The following is a 19,563-nucleotide window of genomic DNA, read 5'->3' as shown; positions in this document are numbered from 1 at the left end:
GCACATTGCATGGATGAACACCACGTGCATACAGCAGTCAGCCAGCACTCGCTGCCGTTGGCCACTTACATTTAAAGCTTTTTCCTCGGGGAAACTTATAAATGCATTCTCCTGAATGAGGGGTTGGCTTTCCAGCCGAGCCTCCCCCAGTCATTGCGTGCATTCACTGTTGCACATCACAGCCCGCACACGCTCCACTTAACAACTCAGCTGGTGGGCTACGAAGGGAATAACGATGTGTAGAAGCTGAGGCGGTTTCCAGGCGCTGGAAGGTACGAATAGCAGCATCTCCGTGCGGTCAGAGTGCCGAGGGGGCTGCTTGGGGCCCAGCAAAGCCCTGCCTGCCCGGAGAGCCGCTGCGGTGAGCCCGGAGCGCTGCCTGCTGGGGTGTGCTGTGCTGGATGGGGTGTGTGTGCTGCCGGCCTACAGCACGGCCCTTCTGTATTTGTCCTGCAGCCTTCAGAGCTGTGTGTGCTCTTAAATAACTCTATAGCGAACACTAACGACGGCTCCAGAAAACGAAGACTCCGGGGCTGGCTGCCTGTCCGCGCCTGCAGAGCGGTGCTGAGGAGCTGTGGGAACACTCCTCGAGTCGTTGATCTTTTGGGGTAGGTATTAATTCTCTCCACAAAGAACGAAGCCCTGCCGGCCCCGCGGCGCTGCTCCACATCGCCTCCGGTTGGTGCCGTGCGATGAGCAGCGCCGCCTCAACTCGGCTTTAACCGCGGGCAGCCCGACACAATCCCCGCAGGTCGCAGCGGCCGGTACCGGGCCGTGCGGGGCGGGGCGGGGCGCAGGGCGGGGCGGTCCCCGGGGAGGAGCGGCCCCGTCCCGCCCCCGGCGCCGCCGTGGAAGAGGCGGGCGGTGGCCGCGGTCGCAGCGTTGCTGCGCGTGGAGCCGCCGGAGCCATCGGTGTGAGTGCGGGAGCGGGCCGGGTTCCCTCGGTTCCCTCAGCTTTCCCCGTAGCGCCGCGCTCAGCCCTCGGCTGGCTCCTCTCGCTCCGCTCCGGTTGCCGCCATCGGAACGACGCTGCCCTGCGGCCCGGGACGGCCCGCTTGTATCCGAGGGCTCGGGCTGCTGCTTGGCCCGGGCCGCCGCTCGGCTGTGCCGTGCCCGTGGTGGTGTTGCTGCTTTGTGCAGCTCCGTGTCCGCTGTCGGGCGGCTCTGGGGGTTTCCGAGCTGTGGGGACGGAGCCCGGTGCTGGTGGCTTCAGGTGCTGCTTTGGGGCCGGCTCAGAGTGGGGTCGCAGTGGAGGTGTGCTGGAGGTTGTGCTGGCAAAGGGCTGCTTACGTTCAGAGGGATGGAGCCCTGCGGTCCCCCTGGTGCTGCCATCCCCTGAGGCTCTGGCCCTGCAGCAGCCCAGCTCTGGCACAGGGCTGTCCCTGCTCCTTGCTGTCCCCGACCCACGCTGTGTGTCTGTCTCTCCCTCTCCAGCTGAGCTTTGTGGTTGACCATGAACGCCAGTGGCCCCGGCTACCCGTTGGCCTCTCTCTACGTGGGGGACCTCCACCCTGACGTGACCGAAGCCATGCTCTATGAGAAGTTCTCACCTGCTGGGCCCATCCTGTCCATCCGGGTGTGTCGGGATGTTGCCTCTCGCCGATCTCTGGGCTATGCCTACATCAACTTCCAGCAGCCGGCAGATGGTGAGATCTGGAACACAGCCCTGAACGCAGCCCTGCAGAGCTGCCCCACACCTGGGGCTCAGGGTGGTGTGGGAGGAGCTGGGGTGGCAGCTGTTAGGGATGCTGATACCATGAATGTGCTGGGATTGGGCTGTTGTTAATCCCAGTCTGCACTCTCCTGTGAGATGGTGATCCTATGCCTGCTCAGGGACTGGAAGGTGGTGCAGTTGTTGAGCTTTGGGATTATATGGGTGAGAGGAAGGGGAGTTGCAAGCTTTGTCCCTCTGAGCCTCAAGAAGGGATTCCAAAACCCTTCTGCCCTTTGCTAGGCAGCTGGTTACCCACTGGCTTATACCGAGCAGAAGTCAGGTTCCTCTCCCAGTTTCCTTCTGCTGACATCCCATCTCATCCTGCTGACCACAGCAGCACTGAATGGTAGAACTGCCTGAAAGGTGAAGGCTACTCTGCCAGATGCTTCTGGCAGGAGCTGGAGCCATCTGCCTTGTTTAGCTTAAGGAAATGCTCAGCAGTGTCCCTGATTCCTGCACCTGTCTCAGGGTCTCTGTGACATGGAAGGAGTCTGTCCCTGTGATGATTCCATCTCCTCTGTGTTCACTCTTTGCCAGCTGAGCGAGCCCTGGACACCATGAACTTCGAAGTGATCAAGGGCCGACCTGTCCGAATCATGTGGTCCCAGCGAGACCCTGGGCTCAGGAAGTCAGGGGTTGGAAATGTCTTTATCAAGAATCTGGATGACTCCATTGATAACAAAGCCCTTTACGATACATTCTCGGCCTTTGGGAACATCCTGTCCTGCAAGGTACCTCCCTGTGGCTGCACTGCTGTGAAGGGGACCTGCTGTATGCAGAGCTTCCCCTCATTCTTGGCAGTGTGTTACAACAAATTCACTTTCTTGTTTCGCTTAAGTTTCCTTTGAATTCCCACCCTTTGCTTGGATAGAAGCATTCTGTTTCCTATGGGGCTGGGGGAAGCTTTTCCTCCCCCACATTCCCTTTGTTTCTTCTTGATCTGCTGCCTCCAAACACCTGAACACAGCTCTGCTGCATTGGGAGTGGGCTGCAGGGAGGGTGGAAGCAAGGGTGGTTTTCCCTGAGACTCATATGCAAGGATGAAGATGACCAGTGTCTTTGGGTTTTCTTTTCTCTTGCTGTTTTTGTAGGTGGTTTGTGATGAAAATGGATCCAGTGGCCATGGATTTGTACATTTTGAGACACAAGAAGCTGCAACTCGGGCCATCCAGACCATGAATGGGATGCTCCTCAATGACCGCAAAGTGTAAGTCTGACACTGCTTCTCTATTGGCTTGGTGCTTGTTTGTGAGCTCATGTGTGCCCTGCTGGGCTGCTGCCTCCTGCCCTCAGTGTCTCCTCCTTTCCCTTCCCAACTGGTCACTGTGGTTCTGCTTTCCAGAGCTGGAACCACTTGCAGTCTTTGCAAATGGCAGCATGGTGATGGTTTGAATGGTTTAATGATGGGGAAAGAGCCTGACCTGGGACTCTGTTTTATTGTCAAGATGGTGTAACGAATACCCACAAAGCAGGGCTGGTCCTCAGTCTTCATCATCTGGGTCATATAATCTGAGGCAGGAAGAAGTCTTGTCCTGCAGCAGCACTCTGCTGGTGTTACGTTGCCTCAGGTCTTGTGAGCTACTTCCCTCTCTGCAGCAAGGGGCTTCCAAAGGGCCTGGGGGTGCCCTGGAGGAAGAGAGCTGCAATGTGCTGACATCCATCAGTGTCTTTGAGGGTGACAGCCCCAGGATGAGTTGGTCTGTACCAACACAGATGAGCCTGCGCCTGTTTTCCCCCTGCAGAAGATAGAGAACCATAAAACTTTCTCTGCTTGCTTCCCACAGCTTTGTTGGCCACTTTAAATCCCGCAAAGAGCGTGAGGCAGAGTTTGGGGCTCGGGCACTGGAGTTCACCAACGTCTACATCAAAAACTTTGGGGATGATATGGATGATAACAGACTGCGGGAAATATTCTCCAGGTTTGGTAAGTGTGAGAAGGGAGCTGGAGACCAGCTGCTTGGCTCTTCCATACTGCCTCCCAGCCTTCTCATTGGGCCAGTGTCTTGTGGTGGCTTTGTTTGCTCCTGTGCCCTGGCTGGGCAGCCTTCTTTACAGTGCTACTTTCCTTCCCACTTACAGGAAAGACACTGAGCGTCAAAGTCATGATGGACAACACTGGCCGCTCCAGGGGCTTTGGGTTCGTGAACTTTGAGAAACATGAAGAAGCCCAGAAGGCAAGCAGCTCCTTGCTGTGGAGCTGGTGGGCAGCTTGGCTGCCTGCTGCTGGCTCTGGTCATCTGCTGAGGTCTCCCCTGTCCTGGAGTGGGAGCTTGATGTCCCTGCTAGTCACTGTGGGTGCTTGAATGGGCAGCACCTGTACAGGGCAGCCTTTTGGTCAGGGCAGGGGCGGACTTTTGTGAGGGCACGGCTCAGCTCCTGCCTTGTGCTCACTTCTGCTTGATGTGGGGCTGGGGCAGTGGGGGGGGAAGGGTTCTGCTGTGCTCAGAGCTGCGTTCTGCTGGCAGGCTGTGGCTGACATGAATGGAAAGGAGATCAATGGGCGGATGGTGTACGTGGGCCGGGCGCAGAAGCGGCTGGAGCGGCAGAGTGAGCTGAAACGGAAATTTGAGCAGATGAAGCAGGAGCGAGTGAGCAGGTACCAGGTAAGGGGGGGGATGGGCTGCACCCTTGGATGTGCTTTGAACTGCAGGTGTGCCCTCTGCAATACAGGTAACCACACAGATGCTGATGAAATATCAGTTTTAAAACCTGCTGTAAATCTTGGGGTCCTTGCCTAGTTTTTGGGAGGAGGCCAAGCTGCTTTTCTGCCCTTTTGCAGGGGGTCAACCTGTATGTGAAGAACCTGGATGATGGGATAGATGACGAGCGGCTGAGGAAGGAATTCTCTCCTTATGGCACCATCACCAGTGCCAAGGTGAGGGGTTGAGGGTCCTTGGGCTTTGCTGGCTGGCTGCTCAGCCCTGTGTGAGGGGTTGGGATGATTGTCTTTTTTGAACTATGGTTCCATACTGATGGCTTGTATCTCAAGCCAAGCATGAAGGATGTATCACTTGTATCCAATTGTACTTGCTTGTATTCAGCGAGACTTGGTAACTTTGCTGAGTTATCCCAGTGAAATGCAGGATGTGGCATTTTAAAGCCAAATCACTCTGAATGTTGCACAGCTGCTAACATAGTTCAGGGCCAGTGTGACACTGCAACCCTGCTTGCTTCTGAGCAAGCATCAGATGCTGCAGCAGTACAGAGTCCTGCAGGGCTGAGGGAGATCAGAGATCTTGAGCTGGCCTGGGCTCTGACCTCTGCGCTTAGCAAACCTGTGGTTTTCACACAGTCATATCCTCTCCTTCCTTGGGAAAGGCTGGGACAGGTGGGAGCATCCTATGCCAACCTGTCTAACCCTGGGTGTGGGTGCCTTGGGGTGCCCCTGCCCTGCTGTGCGCATGCAGGGGAGGCCCTGACCGTGATGTACTTTGTGAACGGCTGTGCTGATCTGTGGACTTAGCTGTGTTGTTCTAATCCAATTTTAGGTGATGACAGAGGGTGGCCACAGCAAAGGGTTTGGCTTTGTATGTTTTTCCTCTCCAGAAGAGGCTACCAAGGCCGTGACAGAAATGAATGGACGGATTGTTAGCACTAAGCCTCTCTACGTTGCACTCGCACAAAGGAAAGAGGAGAGGAAAGCAATTCTCACCAACCAGTACATGCAGCGGTTGGCCACCATGAGGGCACTGCCTGGCCCTTTCCTTGGCTCCTTTCAGCCTCCCCCAGGGTATTTCCTCCCCCCCATCCCTCAGGTGAGTCCCTTAGGGGGACAGCCTTGCATGGGGACCTGAATTTGTTGCCTGTAGGGGAGGAGCTGGGATTGGTTAGTAGGATCTAGGATCACATCTCTGTTCTGCACAGACCCAAGTGCTGTTTGGTGTCAGTGCATGGCTTCAAAATCAGTGTCAGGATGTGCAGAAAAGCTGGCTTGAGGTGCTCCCACAATGGGCTGGGTGTTTGGTAGCCCCAAGTTGCTCCTTGGATCACCAGGAAGTTTAGTGGAAGGGTTTGAATGTGGAGATGGAATCCCCTAATGGAATGAGGGGAGACAAGAGGGTTAGAGAAATGTGAACAATGTGCATGGGGAGATGTGTGGGCTTGCTGGGGGAAACACAGGCAGTAGGATTGGAAGCAGGTCTTTGTCTTGCCTGGCTGCTGAGATGCTCTTTGCCCTGATGATATAGAGCAGCTCCCCAGTCATCTCAGGTAACTTATTCTCCTCCCATAGCCGCAAACCAGAGCTGCTTTCTACAGCCCCAGCCCAGTTGTCCCTGTCCGTCCTGCCACTCGCTGGAGTGCGCAGCCCTCCCGGCCTCCCTGTGAGTGCATCCATCTGTCCCTTGCTGTCAGCTGGGCTGGTTCAGGGACCAGAACACTCTCTTAAAGACACCACAAAGCACATGGCCATGGGAAGCTATCACCTGGAGAAGCATGCGGTGTCCTGATGCAGGGCTCACTGGTGGCAGGCACTGGGGCTCAGGCTAACCACAGAAACTTTCTCTGACCGCGGCCACCTCCCAGGGCATCTCCTCCCATGCTTTTTTCTCCCAGAAGCTTCACTAATTGTGCTCCATCTCTCCAGCAGCGTACCCTGCAGCCACCCCCATCCTGAGGGCTGCTGTGCAGCCCCGGCGCCTGCTGACCAACATTAGCACCACGAGACAGGCGTCCACCCAAGTGCCTCGTGTGCCCCCCCAGGCGCAGAGAGTGGGTGAGTGCCACAGGGACTTGACTCAGGCCCTGCAACAGTGGGTGTGCATAGGGGCTGGCTGCCCCTGGGGTGACTGGGATAGTGTGATTGCTTGCAGTGGTGATGGGGCTGGAGCAGTGCAGATAGAAGTATGTAACTTATGGGGAAAGTTGTAGCCTTAAGTCTCTAATACCCAGGTTGGTTTTGCTGGATGCTGCTCCTTCATTGAAGTTGATGGTACAGCTATGGCTCGGTGCTCAGACTGAAGCAGGGGTTTTCACTTGCTCCAGGTGAACTATTGTGTGGCTGATTCCAGTAAAACATGATTCTGTCAGGGTTGCTTGGGGCTACAGCCTGCCACACTGCTCTCTGGGGGAACGAGGTGTGGGTGCCTCTGCACAGAGCAGTGGGCACAAGGGCAGTGCCCCTCCTGAAGACCTAGAGGCTGTTTGAGCCCACAGTGGGGATTAGCCTGATTGCAAGCCTGTGTTTAACAGTCTCTTCCTTCCTTGTTGTAGCCAACATAGGGACGCAGACGATCAATGCCCGGGTGCCCTCCTCGCCCACCATGCGGGGTGTCCCGCAGTACAAGTACTCCCTGGCTGTGAGGAACATCCAGCCCATGGGCAGCGTGCCACCTGGAGTTCAGCAGGTAGTGCCAGGCTGTGCGGTATCCCATGGTTTTGGTCCAAACTGTTGTGATGGAATCCCTTCCTGAGCTCCAGGTGCTCATCCTGCAGCAGTGTACATGTGTGATGCCTGGCTCTGGTTTTCCCCAAAAGGAAATTATTATTATTATTGTATTCCCACTGGGATACAAGCAGGCAGTGCCAGAGCTTGCACTGGTGGCTCTGGAGGGCAAAATGATGCACTGCATCCAAAGGCCAGCACTCTTTCTGTCTGCCAACTCATGTTTTGCTTCCATCCTGACTGCTGTTCTTCTCTGTATTTCTTCACCCAGGTGGTAGAACCTGCTGTGCATATCCAAGGGCAGGAGCCACTGACAGCATCCGTGCTTGCAGCAGCCCCTCCACAGGAGCAGAAGCAAATGATAGGTGGGTGTCTGGGCTGCCAGAGATCCTCCTGGCTGTGCACGTGTGGACAGGTGGACTTGCATGTGTTAGGGAAAGCTTAGATGATAGGAGAAGCTCTAAGCCTGTGTTGGAGTTCTCTAAGATTATGTCACTTTAAAAAGGAGGGGAAAAAAGTCTAGACTGTGTTGGAAGGATATAGAATGAGCAATCTCCTCTCTGTCTGCATTCACTGCCTGGCAGTGGGGTGGGCTCTGTAGGAGAGGCACAGTTCCATCCTGCCTATGCTGCCCTGTGCAGTTGTCTGACTTCACCTGACAGCTTCTTTCCATGAGCTCAGCAGAGAGCTGGGAGCAGAGCAGTTTGAGGAAGGAAGAGGGAAGGCATAGAGCTGGGAGTACAGGGGAACTTCTACTGACATCTTCCCTGGTGCTTTGGGCAGGTGAACGGCTCTACCCCCTGATCCATGCAATGCACTCCTCGTTGGCTGGCAAGATCACAGGCATGCTGCTGGAGATTGACAATTCAGAGCTGCTGCTTCTGCTGGAGTCCCCTGAATCCTTGCACTCCAAGGTAGGGGGCGTGTGGTGTCCAAACAGATTGTGTCCCAGAGAGTGAAGTATTACTGCTGCAAATGCTAGATGAGAGCTCTGGCCTTGGCTGTGGCCAAGGGCTTTGGTACCACAGAAAGATAAAGCAGCTGCTTTTCATAGTGAAAGGAAAACAGAAAGAGCCTCAGGCTGATAACATGCCTGCCCGTCTTCAGCAAGGGGGGGAGCTCAGAACAGCTGTCTGAAAGCACAGCCAAGCTCTGGATTTGGAGGTAGATAGGAAGCAAAAGGTGGTGAAAAGTGGAGTGATTGCTCATGGCAATTAAATGGCAAAATGCTATTTAGTTTAGGCTCAGTCCTAGTGAATATTTTGTTTCTTCTCATCAAAACAATGAAAACGAGTTACTGCATATCCTTGCTGCTGCTTGGAGGCAGGATTCACTTCCACCATTCTGTTGCCATCTTTTTGGAGAAGCCTCAGCTATGCTGGGCAGTGCCAAGCAACTTTGTGTAGGGAGGGGTTTGGGTTCTCTCTCTGGCTACTTGTGACTTATATGGAAAAGGAGAAATGCCCCAGCCCTTCCTTAGGGAGGAGACACCGGAGGTCTGAGGGCTGTTCCATCTTCTGGCACAGGCAGCAGACTTCAATTATTATTTATGTAGGCTCTTTATCCCCTTGAAATGTGGCCTGTGTGGAACCTGGGCTACTGCAATTCTTGTGCACAAGGTGCTGCAACTCAGCTTTTCCCCAAATGTGTTCTCTCAACAGATTGAGGAAGCAGTTGCCGTTCTCCAGGCACACCAGGCCACTGAGGTGTCACACAAGGGCAGCACAGCCCCGTTCCCACAGTGAGCCTGGGTAGGTGCAGAGCTGCTGCACGAGCTGCTGCCTGCTCAGGGTCTGTGGCTTGTGACTCTGAAGCCTGGGGATTGGATTTCTTGTCCAGACCAAGTGAAGCTTGATGAACAGTTTTTTATCATGTGATTCATCCTCCATTTTCCACACCTAACTGTACTGCAAAGGCACAATTTCTGCACGTGGTGATTTTTTTTTTTTCTGTGTGGTGCTTGTTTCTTTTATTTCCTCACATGTTTATGGTAGTAACAACTGTACTATCAGAAAGGAAGACAGGGAAGGATCTTGCTTTTCTGTGTGTCCAGTGAAGGGCTGGTGTGGTCTCCCTAGGATTTCCCCACTGTTGTTGTAGAACCTTATGAGCAGATAAGCTTTTAAAATGTTGGAGCTGAATGTGGGACAGATTCGTTAGTAAGCAATAAGGACTCTCACATACCTCTTCGAAGATGATGTTTTCTTGACATGTAATCACCAGGAAACTGTGTGTGCTGTGTGTTAATCCAAGCTCAGAGCTGAACTGTGAATTGTTGTCTGGATTAAATTGTTCTCTAGCGGTTGAAAATTCCGCTTGTGGGTTCTTTGTGTTTCTTGTAGATTTCACGACTCAAAGTGAACCTTGAGAACATTGCCTTTGGAGAACAGCAGCAGCTGCCTCACCTCACCTTGCTTTTAGAACTGTGCCCTCACACTGACCCTGTTTTGCCTTCAGTTCCCCATCCTGCTTTTTGTGTGTACTGTGTACGTTGCAGAACCCCTTCCTCCTTGCATCACTGTAGAAGTTGATTCTCTTCTTTTCTGAAAGCATCTTGTGAAATGTAATGTGGAACTCGGTCTGACTCAGTCACCCAGGAAATGACAAGTGCAGATGAATCATCACTTCAGTGAATTTATTGGGTTCTGTAGTTTTATTTGTTCCTGTAGCAGATGCTAATAAAGAACTGATGCTTCCACTTCCGAAGCATGAGTTTGCTTCCTTTGCAGAAAGGTAGCAAATACTCTGCTTTGGTTTGTGCAGGAGGAGAGACACATGGCAGGCAGGCTGCTGCAATTAGTGCTTGAAGCTTGTGATGTTGTCAGGGTGATAGTCCTTAGGGACAGGAAAAGCACCATGTTGGACTCCACATACTGCTGAGCAGCAGCCCTCCTGATCCTTCCACTCTCTGTAAGGGTGTCTTTAAGCAAATTTGACACTATCCACTTGGATTTTATCCTTTCTAGGTAGCCCTTCTAAATTTTCCTGTTTTAAGACACTGCTTCTTCATGCAGCTCTTCTTAGATAACAGAGCTTGGATGCCTGCAGGTGTGCTGGGGCTGAGAAACCTTCTGCTTGTCACTGTACTGTGCATGGCTCTGTGGTGCACAAGACCCAGCTGGAGTTACTGTGGATCAAAAGCTGCTTCTCCCATGTATTTTCAGGCTGATGGATCTGAGAATACCGACAAGTACATGGAGGTTGCTAAGACCTGTTATTACTGTTGTCTGCTCTTAGTATCTCCTGGAGCATACTGCAGTTGCTGTAGTCATCCTGGCCTTAATGCTCCACTCTGCATTCAGGAGTGGAATTTCTGTCTCTAGAGCCTCAGAATTATACTTGGGATTGTCAGTCAATATATTGACCCTATTTAACTGCTTCCTTTAGCTCACAGGAGTGCACCTCCATCAGCACAGCCCACCTTCTTTATATCCATCTTGTGTGTTGGCACTGCTGTCTCATTCTTCCTTCTGTGCTGTATCACACCCTCCCTTCAACTCACTACTGATTCATCCCTCCTACCTCTTGTTTTCTTTCCAGCATTTTAATAGAAGCCCTTACACATTTACTCTTCCATGGCCACTGTTCTGCTCAGCTGGGACTCTTTCCTGGAGCTTTTCTTCTTTCTTGCTCTTAGCTCTTTAAACATCTATTTTCTTCATAGAGGATGCCACAGCCTGAGTTGTGCACTACTTAGACAATTCCTTATCAGTGAGTTGCTTACTTCCTCTTAGTTATTTTTCCCCTTTGTGTAACTGACTGGAAGCTCACATACTTTTTCTCTAGGGGGCAAAGTGCATATTGCATGTGAGAAATGTATATTAGGAGCTGGGATGGGATTATACAGGTGAAATTCATTCTGTTGTTGCCTAGTTTGAGTCTGAAGCCATCCTTCAGGCACAGCAGGCCAGTTTGGATGTGCCTGTTGTATCACTGACAGTGCTAGAAGTCATTTCAAGGAAACAGCTAGCAGTAGTTCAGGCTGAGCAGAATATAGAACAGCCAAAGAATGGACATTAATAAAGACTGGAGTCCTTAAAACCTTCACATGAAAATGTAAAGCTGTTGCTTGAATACTCCTTGGGGAGGTCTCAGGCTTCAGCAGGTTGAGGCAGGAGCAGCAGTGCACATTTAAGTCTGGAGCCTCGTTTGGAATAGTCACTATGGTACATGAAAGAGGTAGATGGAGCGTCTCTGTGTGAAGCACTTTCCAACTGCCCCATGTGGGTTGCAACATCTTTGTCTGCCTGGAAAATACTTTGTGCAGTCAGCAATGTGTTTTTTGTAACAAAAGAGAAGGAGAGGAGCAGAAGAGACCTGGGCTGGAAGCATGGTATCATGTTGCTGTGCTAGATCTGTGTCTGCTTGGTGGCATTGCACTTACTGGGGAGGGCCTTAGAGATAAGGCAGCAAAAAGGCATTGGTGTGCTTAGAGGGGGAAAAGAGATAACGATTGCTGCTGCTTAGAAGCACTGTAATGAATTGTAGTTGGAACAGTGCAGGTGTCTGCCAGCCCTGATAACACAGGGATGTTAAAAGGAGAGCACTTATTTAAGAGCAGACAGTTCCTCCTTTGTTCAGAGACCTTCCTCTGCTTATCTGTGTATGGCTGGCCTGTGTTTCCCACCCTGAAATCCATCAGGCTTACCTTGTAACAGCTTGGGGAATGATGAGTGCAGGATCAATGGAGTTACAGTGTTTAGAGGAGGGGATTGAAGGAACCAGAATTTGCCCCAGGGGAAGGTGCTGTTTCAAACCCTGGTGGTATTGCAGCCAATGGAGTATAACAGCCAATGGAGTATAACAGAGCTGCTGTCGGGCCAGTCTTTGTCTTGCAGGAGTGTAACAGCATTAGTAATGCCTGCCTTTTAAATTCAGTTTAATGGATCGTCTGCCTGGAATAATCAAAGCTTGGATTATTACTGTGAGCTGCTGTTAGGTCACATCTGGTGTTGTCCAGCATCATGACTAAAAAAGTAGCAACATATTGAAATAAAGCAGCATGGAAGTGTCTAGTTCCTCTATGCCTTCCATGCCATATAAAACATATACCAAGAGTGAAAATAAGCATCATTTTATTGTGAACAGTTCCAACAGGTCATAGAATAACTCCAACCGTTTCTTAATCTACCATTATAAGTCAGTGCCGTCAATACCACAAGGAAAAAAGTCAAGAAGTATAAACATGCATTGAAGTAGGAAGCCAGCCCTCCATTGGGATGTCCCTGTAACACCCTGTAGCAACTGCTCCAGAAGGCACAGACAAGCTCAATTTTTAACACAAAAACTGACAAAGCAAAATGCCCAAGCACTTGTAATAGCAGTGCACAGTGGACCAAGGCAGGTTGAAGTTGCTGGCGGTTTTCTTATATGTGCAGAATAATTAAAGGTATAAGATAGGAAGCTGCTGCTGTAAACAGCTGCCCTGTCACACTATGCAGCAGAAACTGAGCTGAAGGCCAGCAGGTGTCAGGTAGGAGAGGGAACGTGCTCAACCCTGTGCAAATAACAATGACTTGGTTCTAAGAGTGGTACGCAGTGCTCAGGCAACCGTAGCATTTCTTGCAGCAGTCCTTTAGCAACCCTACTTAATAGCAGCACAAATGCAGCAAAACTGTCACCTGAATAAAGACTAAAACAGCTTTCGGTTTATAACTTGTCAGAAAGAGCAGCCACTTGGTGTGCGTCCTGGCCAAGTGGATCAGGTCCCTGAGGCCAGCAGGTACAGGCACATTAACTTCAGCCAGGGCAGTTCACCCCTGTGCCCCCCTCTCAGGCAAGTGCATGAAAACTCTGCATGATCTTAGAGCCAGACGCACAAACCGTATCAAACAATTATCTTAATGTTCACTGTGGTTGCACAGAACACGTCACATCTCAGCAGCAATTAAAGATAGATCTCAGTACCAATCCTGCATTCAGATTGGTCCCTGCAGCATCAGAAGGGAGAAACTTCCTTCTGCAGCAGAAAAAGCTTTTCTTGTTGCTTGGTTACCCTAAGCTCTGTTCAATTCTTGCAGTAGTCTCAGTGCAGCTGTGTTCTTTGGTTCAATTTTCAACAAGCTGTTGATGTCAGCAATACTTGATTTGTAATCCTAGAAGCAGAATATTTAAATGTTAGTGCATTGAAAGCGTAGTCTAAGGCTCCTGCTGGAGAACTACATGCAGTGACAGAGGCAGGGCAACACAACAGCCAGGGACTGTTTTTTGAGCTGCTTTTGAGCACCAGCATCAGTGCAGCTGTTCTAAAACATGTACTAGAGGGTATTAATAAGCTCCTACCTGAAAACTGGTCAAAAGCTCCTGACTTACCTTCAGTTCTTTAAGTGCCTGAGCACGCCTGTAGAACGCCTTAACGTTTTTAGGGTCTAATCGCAGAGCTTCTGTGCAGTCCTGGACTGCTTCCTTGTGTTGCTTCAGAGTCAAGTAACAGAGAGCTCTGCAATACAGACACAAAGGTTGGAGACCTTAAAAGCAGCATTTACTGCTGCAATGCAGAGAACTAACCACAGCACAAAGCTGGACTCCTAGAGCAGGGAATATGCTCGGGAATGATTGCTCTCACATCAGAAGTGCACTCTGAGTACAGCAGGCTGCAATTTGTGGCTCATGGGCAGCAGACAAATAACAAAATGACACAATCCTGGCAGACAGGCATTAAAGGGAGGAAGCCCCTGGCAGTCCTCAGCTGAGTGGCCGTAGGGCTTGTTGTAGAATCTGATCAAAGGACATCATACAAACTACAGGGAAGATTGTACTTGGGGGAGATGTGTGGGCGTTTCGTTCTTTGGGTTTTATTTAATTCAATTGTCTGGGACAAACATCAGACAGCCACAGCAAAGTGGCTTTTATAGAACGTCATAAAGCACTTGGGCAGTACCTGTTGGTGTAAGTCGCACACTCTTGGTTCAGCTTTAAACTCTCACTGTACTTCTCAATTGCCTTTTTATGGTTTCCTTTCTTTACGAGTTCATTTCCTTCTTCCTTAAGAGTTCGAGCTCTCTCTATGCCAGCAGCGGTCTGGGCTGGAAGCAGTGCAAAAAAAACACAGAACACACAAAAGTGGTAAGATCAGAGCAGCCTCTCAAAAGACAAACAGCCCCATCCCAGAGGCAAGACACAGATCAAAGGATCCAGAATGAGCAGCCAGCCCATGTTCCTGCAGCTCTCAGCCCCAGCTACAGACACCATGCAGGCATGGCAGCCTGCCTTGCTGTTTGCAGCCCCACTGAGCTGAAGGGCTCTCACCTGGGTCTCCCCGTGGTGTGTTTCCAGGGGGAGCAGCTCCTGTGGGGGCTCCTGCAGAAGGAACGTTCCATCTCCTCTGGGCATCAATGGGGACCGTGGGGATGGGTGGGAGCTTCTCACGCCAGTTTGTCCCGTGCTTCTCCAGCAGAGCTTTGGTCATCCTGGAAGAGATGGCTGCTGGTCGCACTCCTGGTTGATAGCACAGGAGCTGGGGGGGCTGCTTTTTAACCTGGCTCATACTGAGCACCTCATCTCCTCACTAACAATGTTACATGCATCTCAACTACAGACAGGGTGTTAAGGAAAGGTGTGCCTTCATGTCAAAATACCACAGGAAAATGGCTGGGGCTGTTAATGCTCAGCTGGGCAGGGGATGTTTGACACTCCTCAGCCTGGTGAGCAGTGCAGAGAATTGGACAGCTCCAAGAAGAGAAAGTGACTCCAGCAGTCTGCAATCCAGTCTGCAATCCCATCTGCACAGGACCAGGCCTCCATCATGTGCCTGCAGCCTGAAAGGAGCTGAGGGCGTCAGCACATGCAGGGAGCATGACCCAGCCTGCCCTGCACAAAGCATTAGAGCCTCAGCCCTCTGGTTCACGTGCTCAGGACACAGCATGCTCTGATTCATAGGCTTGGGTTGGAAGAGACCTTAAAGCTGATCCACATCCAACCCCTGCCATGGGCTGGCTGCCCCCTACCACATCAGGCTGCCCCGGGCTCCATCCAGCCTGGCTTTGGGCTCCTCCAGGGATGGAGCACACACAGCTCTCTGGGCAGCCTGGAGCAGCAAACCAAACCGCAGCGCTTGGAGGCACAAAGCAGAGTTACCTGTTGACCCCATCATGGGCTGCCTGTATGGAGCAGTCCACCTGCAGTGCTGTCTTGTAGTCCACATAGGCCAATGCGAAGCTCTCCAGGGCCTCATAGGCGGCCGCTCGCCTGAGCAGGGGCTTGATGGCAAACGGGGTCAGGCTGAGAGCGCTGCGATGGGGAGAGAGAAGGTGACAGCGGGCAGCGAGACCTCGGGGAGCTCCATATTGCCGTGTCCATTGAGCACTGAGCAGCCCAGGTCTGTGCTCACATACAAACAGTGGGGAACGGGCTGGGAGCTGCTGTCTTATATCCCACCATAACAAACTAAAGGGGAAAGAAGGGAATTCTTTCCAGCCAGACGCAAACCGGTCGGTACGGGCTGCAGCGTTGGAGCCGCTTCCGACTCCTCGTGCTGCCCTTATCCCGTCGCTCACCCGCAGCAGTCAGCGATGCAGTCCCGGCACGCCCCGTCCCGCAGCTCGCAGGCGGCTCTGTTGGCCAGCAGCACGCTGCGCTCCTCGGCGGCGGCTTCCCCTGCACGGCACACGGGATGCGGTGAGGTTCGGTAAGCCCAGCCCAGCCCAGCTCAACCCAGCCCGGCCCGGCCCGGCGTTACCCGCGTCCTCCAGCACGGCCAGCGCTCTGCTGTACAGCTCCTTGGCCGCCCCGTACTGCCCGCGGCGGAACTCGTCGTTCCCGGCGCTCCGCAGCTCCGCCGCCGCCTCCATCCCGGGCCGCGCGGGGCTGCGCGGGGTGGGAACTTCCGTCGGCGGGCGGAAACGGAGCGGGGCCGGGATGGAGGAGTGAGAGACGGGGAGCGGGCGGCGGAGCGGAGCCATGGACACCGTGCAGCTACGGAACCCGCGGCGGTGAGTGCGGGACGGGACGGGACGGGACGGGGCTGGGGGTGTCGTTCGATGCTGTGCCGGGCTGTGTGCGGGANCATGGACACCGTGCAGCTACGGAACCCGCGGCGGGGGGGGGGGGGGGGGGGGGGGGGTGGCGGGGCCGGAGGTGTCGTTCGATGCTGTGCCGGGCTGTGTGCGGGATGGGACCGAGGGGAGCGGCGGAAACAGCACGGCACGGTACAGCACGGCATGGCATGACATGACACGGTACGGCACGGTACGGTATGGCACGGTACGGCTCGGTCCGAGCGTTGGTAGCGCTGCTCTCGGCGGCTGCCTCCTGTCTCGGCGTTTCGCCACTTCCTGACTCCGTTTCCTCCGCTGCAGGCGGCCATTGTGCGCCGCCCCGCGCTGCGAGCAGCCGGCGGAACGGGGAGAAAAGAGCGGAGTTAATAACGGGAGCAGCGGGTCCGTGCGGAGCCGGCGGGGTTCGCGGCAGCACGACGGGCTGCTTTAGTCTGTATGTGCGGTGTGTCCTTGTAACGGGGTTCTTTGCATCGTAGAACAGCTCGGGGTGGACGCCTTCCCCCCTGTGTGCCCTCAGTGTCATGTATTTTCCATGCTGTGAGTGTCAGCAGGTCAATAGCTGCAGGAGGCTGCTGTGCTGTGTTGGGGTTTGGCCACCAGCGTACAGGTCTGCACTGCGTTCTGCAAATAGGGACTTAGGTGTGTGTCCGTGATCGCATCCTGTGCTCTGTAATTCTCACACTTCTCCTGCTGTGAGATAACGTTCACGTTTGGTCTTTTGATGATGGGAAATAAACTTATTTGCTTTCTACTGCTTTCTACTAAGCCTTTAGGAAGTTTAAGTGGCGTTTCTTAATGTTTCTGTTTCAGAAGTGCCCAAAGTGCCATAAAATTGAATGTAATTTCTCTATTCTTACATACGCAGGCAGCTGAAGAAGTTAGATGAAGACAGCTTAACCAAACAGCCTGAAGAAGTATTTGATGTATTGGAGAAGCTTGGAGAAGGGTATGTGCTGTGTGACCATGTGCCTTAGGTGCATTTATCAAAGAACAGATGCATGTAACTAATATGTGCTCGATGGGCTTTGATTTTTCACTTCTGATGATCCTATTTCTGTAGTATATGTGGTAGTGTAGCAGCTGCCGTGACTCGAGGCATTGTAGTTCATCCCCAGTACCTCTGTAGGAGGTCTGTGTGATGGGAAGCAGCTTCTATTTCCTAGGGCCGCTTGTGTTGGGAAGGCTAAGCAGCACATCTGCCACCTTGAGCACTTCATTTATAAAACAGAGTGGGAATTCACTGCTGTAAGAAGATGGAAATAAAGCAAACAGTGTCTGTTGATTGAGCAAAGCTTTCTGACCTGAGCTGTGGTTTTTACTGTTGCTCAGTGGTACCACATGCCAGAGGAAGAGAGAATTGGTTTTACTGGATATGGCTGTGGGCACATAATGGTGGTTGGCTCCTTTCTGACCATCTCAGCGTGCTGCTGGCTATTGCTGTTGTTCCAGTATATACAAGCTGTGAGTTGATTATGAAAATAAACTGAAAAATTATCTTAGCAGGAGAGTGGTCTGTTTTTTCCTCTCAAGTCTGCAATTGCTATTGTTATGCTTTTTGTGTTTTGAAAATATCATTGTATTCACTATTTGTTTAATATTCTGTTCTGCAGTTCCTATGGCAGTGTGTTCAAAGCTATTCATAAAGAGACGGGTCAGGTTGTTGCAATCAAACAGGTTCCTGTGGAGTCTGACCTGCAAGAGATTATCAAGGAAATATCCATAATGCAGCAGTGTGACAGGTAAATGTGTACTGCAAAACCCATCATCAGTATGCAAAGAAAATACTGACTGTGATCTGGCATGTAGTCACATAAAAGCCATGATGTTGCCTTCAATGTTTTTTGAAAGGCTGGACTTGTACAGTCAAGTTGCCCCGTATCAACTGAGTCATGTTTGGGTAGTGTTAACCCAAGTGAAGGTAAGACAACAACAATTTAGCTTGCGATGTGAGAGCACTAAGCTAACTAAGTGAAGTAACCTTGCACCTGCTGCCAGCACAGAGCAAAGCGTGTGAGCAGCTCCTGCAGTGCTCCTGATGCACCATAACTACTGGGCAGCAGTGATGAGGTTGTGTGTTAAACCAGTTCCCCTGTCCAAAGGGGGCAGTGAATTGCACATGAGCTTTGGTATATGAAAATGCTAGGAGAGAGATTGTTGGTTTATCTTGTTTTTAAGAGGCATGTGGATGAGAGCTGCTAATGCATGACTGCTCTTGCATGTGCACAGTGGACGTGTTGTCATCTGCTTAGGTGGCAGAATTGTACTTACAGTGCAGGTTGCGGTGCGTGACAAGCTGTCTGCTGATGGTAGCATGCTGAGAATAACTTAGAGGCTGATGTTTGGCTCTCTGGTTGTCTGCATGTTTCTTATGGGGAAAAGTCCTTATATGAACTTGGCTGGACAAGGGCAAGGGCTGCAGAAGACCTTCTGTCAGTGACTGAAGTTTAAAACATACAAATTTCTTCCTGTGATTTGGGTCCAGCCTCAAGAAATGCCATTTTGAGAGAGTTTAGGTATAGAAAACCATTTAAAATAAGTGACACCAGCAATATAAAACTATGTTCCCAGTCATTCACTCTATTGCTCTCCACTCTCAGTATCGTTAGGTGAAGATAATTGGTGGCAGCTAAGAAAATGGAACTTGTATAGAATTTATTCATGCAAAGTCTTACTGTGTGAATCAACAGAGCACCAGATTTTCTTCTCAAACATTAAAGAATACACCGGGCTGGGAATGGCTTCTCAGTTTTGCTGGTCTTCTTCATTAGAAAATATCTGGCAGAGCTTAGGTTAAATGTGCTTCTGTTCTTTAGCATTGTCCTTGCTAAACCATACAGTTCTCTCTGTTAGCTTTTTTGCTTTACCTTTTCCAAAGGATAAGTGGTCATTCTGACTGTGCCATACTTCGTTGTTCACCCCTTGGGCAGCCCATTAGTTGACTATATGGGAAAGATGTAGGTTGTACTTAACATAAGTTGCATTTCTGAACTGATTAATAGAGTAAGAAGGTGAAGGTTCCTCATAATGACCACAGTAGCAGTTTTCCAGCTTTTGACCTTATTTAATCTTTCTCTTTGGTTTCAGACACTGCAGCAGCTTTACCAGGATCTGCCATGGTCTGTTTCTCATTCCATTGATGCCCTCCCTACTTGTTTGCCACAGTTCAGGGAGCAAAACCAGACTGAAAGCTAATTGCTCCTTTTCCGTTTCTGCAGGATTTACTTTCAGACGTTTTAGCCCCCTGAGCTGCCTTTGTGACAGGTCACAAGGACACCACTGCTAGGACAGGCCTGGAGGGCTGTGGTCACTCACTGTAGACTCAGGCTGGTGTGAAACACTTGGTCAGGGCTTCAGTGGCACTTCCATGCCTGAGTTTTTAGAACCTGCTTAGGGAGGCTGCAGTATTCTTTGCCTTTGCTTATTCAGTTGTGCTGCTCTCCAGTATTTGACCCTTTGTTCTTCTTTTTTCA

General features: G+C 51.5%; 3 protein-coding genes across 10 annotated transcripts in view; 2 read left to right on the top strand and 1 right to left on the bottom strand.

Moving 5' to 3' along the window:
• Positions 1-838: 838 nt before the first annotated feature.
• Positions 839-9,731, top strand: PABPC1L (poly(A) binding protein cytoplasmic 1 like). Of its 6 annotated transcripts, XM_015881513.2 has the most exons (15): positions 839-914; positions 1,435-1,646; positions 2,252-2,445; positions 2,806-2,921; positions 3,499-3,638; positions 3,794-3,888; positions 4,180-4,317; positions 4,494-4,589; positions 5,203-5,469; positions 5,946-6,036; positions 6,300-6,428; positions 6,926-7,059; positions 7,369-7,462; positions 7,881-8,011; positions 8,759-8,842. In XM_015881513.2, the coding sequence occupies exons 2-15, from the start codon at positions 1,454-1,456 to the stop codon at positions 8,840-8,842; spliced, it is 1,902 nt and encodes a 633-aa protein (XP_015736999.1). In that variant the 5' UTR covers positions 839-914; positions 1,435-1,453. The 6 variants fall into 6 exon arrangements, 4 of the variants coding, with proteins under 4 accessions (XP_015736999.1, XP_015737001.1, XP_015737000.1 ...); XM_015881514.2 differs by lacking the exon at positions 839-914 and having other exon boundaries at positions 1,454-1,646; positions 6,303-6,428; positions 8,759-9,731; XM_032448633.1 differs by lacking the exon at positions 839-914 and having other exon boundaries at positions 1,454-1,646; positions 8,759-9,731.
• A 2,424-nt stretch (positions 9,732-12,155) lies between these two features.
• TOMM34 (translocase of outer mitochondrial membrane 34) lies at positions 12,156-15,910 on the bottom strand. Its single transcript, XM_015881524.1, has 7 exons — positions 15,775-15,910; positions 15,593-15,692; positions 15,174-15,326; positions 14,346-14,506; positions 13,978-14,122; positions 13,410-13,536; positions 12,156-13,192 (listed from the first exon to the last, which is right to left on the bottom strand). Exons 1-7 carry the CDS (start codon positions 15,884-15,886, stop codon positions 13,094-13,096), a joined length of 897 nt encoding a protein of 298 aa, XP_015737010.1. The 5' UTR covers positions 15,887-15,910; the 3' UTR covers positions 12,156-13,093.
• STK4 (serine/threonine kinase 4) overlaps positions 15,895-19,563 on the top strand; it is a 35,870-nt gene continuing 32,201 nt past the window's right edge. For 2 of the 3 annotated variants that reach the window (XM_015881517.1, XM_015881516.1), the window contains exons 1-3: positions 15,895-16,027; positions 16,959-17,039; positions 17,704-17,832. In XM_015881517.1, the coding sequence (XP_015737003.1) occupies positions 15,996-16,027; positions 16,959-17,039; positions 17,704-17,832 (242 nt within the window). In that variant the 5' untranslated portion in view covers positions 15,895-15,995. Of the gene's footprint in view, positions 16,028-16,958; positions 17,040-17,703; positions 17,833-17,941; positions 18,012-19,563 lie in introns of those variants that run through there. The other variant, XM_015881518.1, reaches the window with a different exon arrangement.

The sequence above is a fragment of the Coturnix japonica genome, chromosome 20 (genome assembly GCF_001577835.2).
Source record: "Coturnix japonica isolate 7356 chromosome 20, Coturnix japonica 2.1, whole genome shotgun sequence".
In the NCBI taxonomy this organism is placed as follows: Eukaryota; Metazoa; Chordata; class Aves; order Galliformes; family Phasianidae; genus Coturnix; species Coturnix japonica.
The sequence above is the reverse complement of the archived record's forward strand: the minus strand, read 5'-3'. Positions and strand labels throughout refer to the sequence as shown.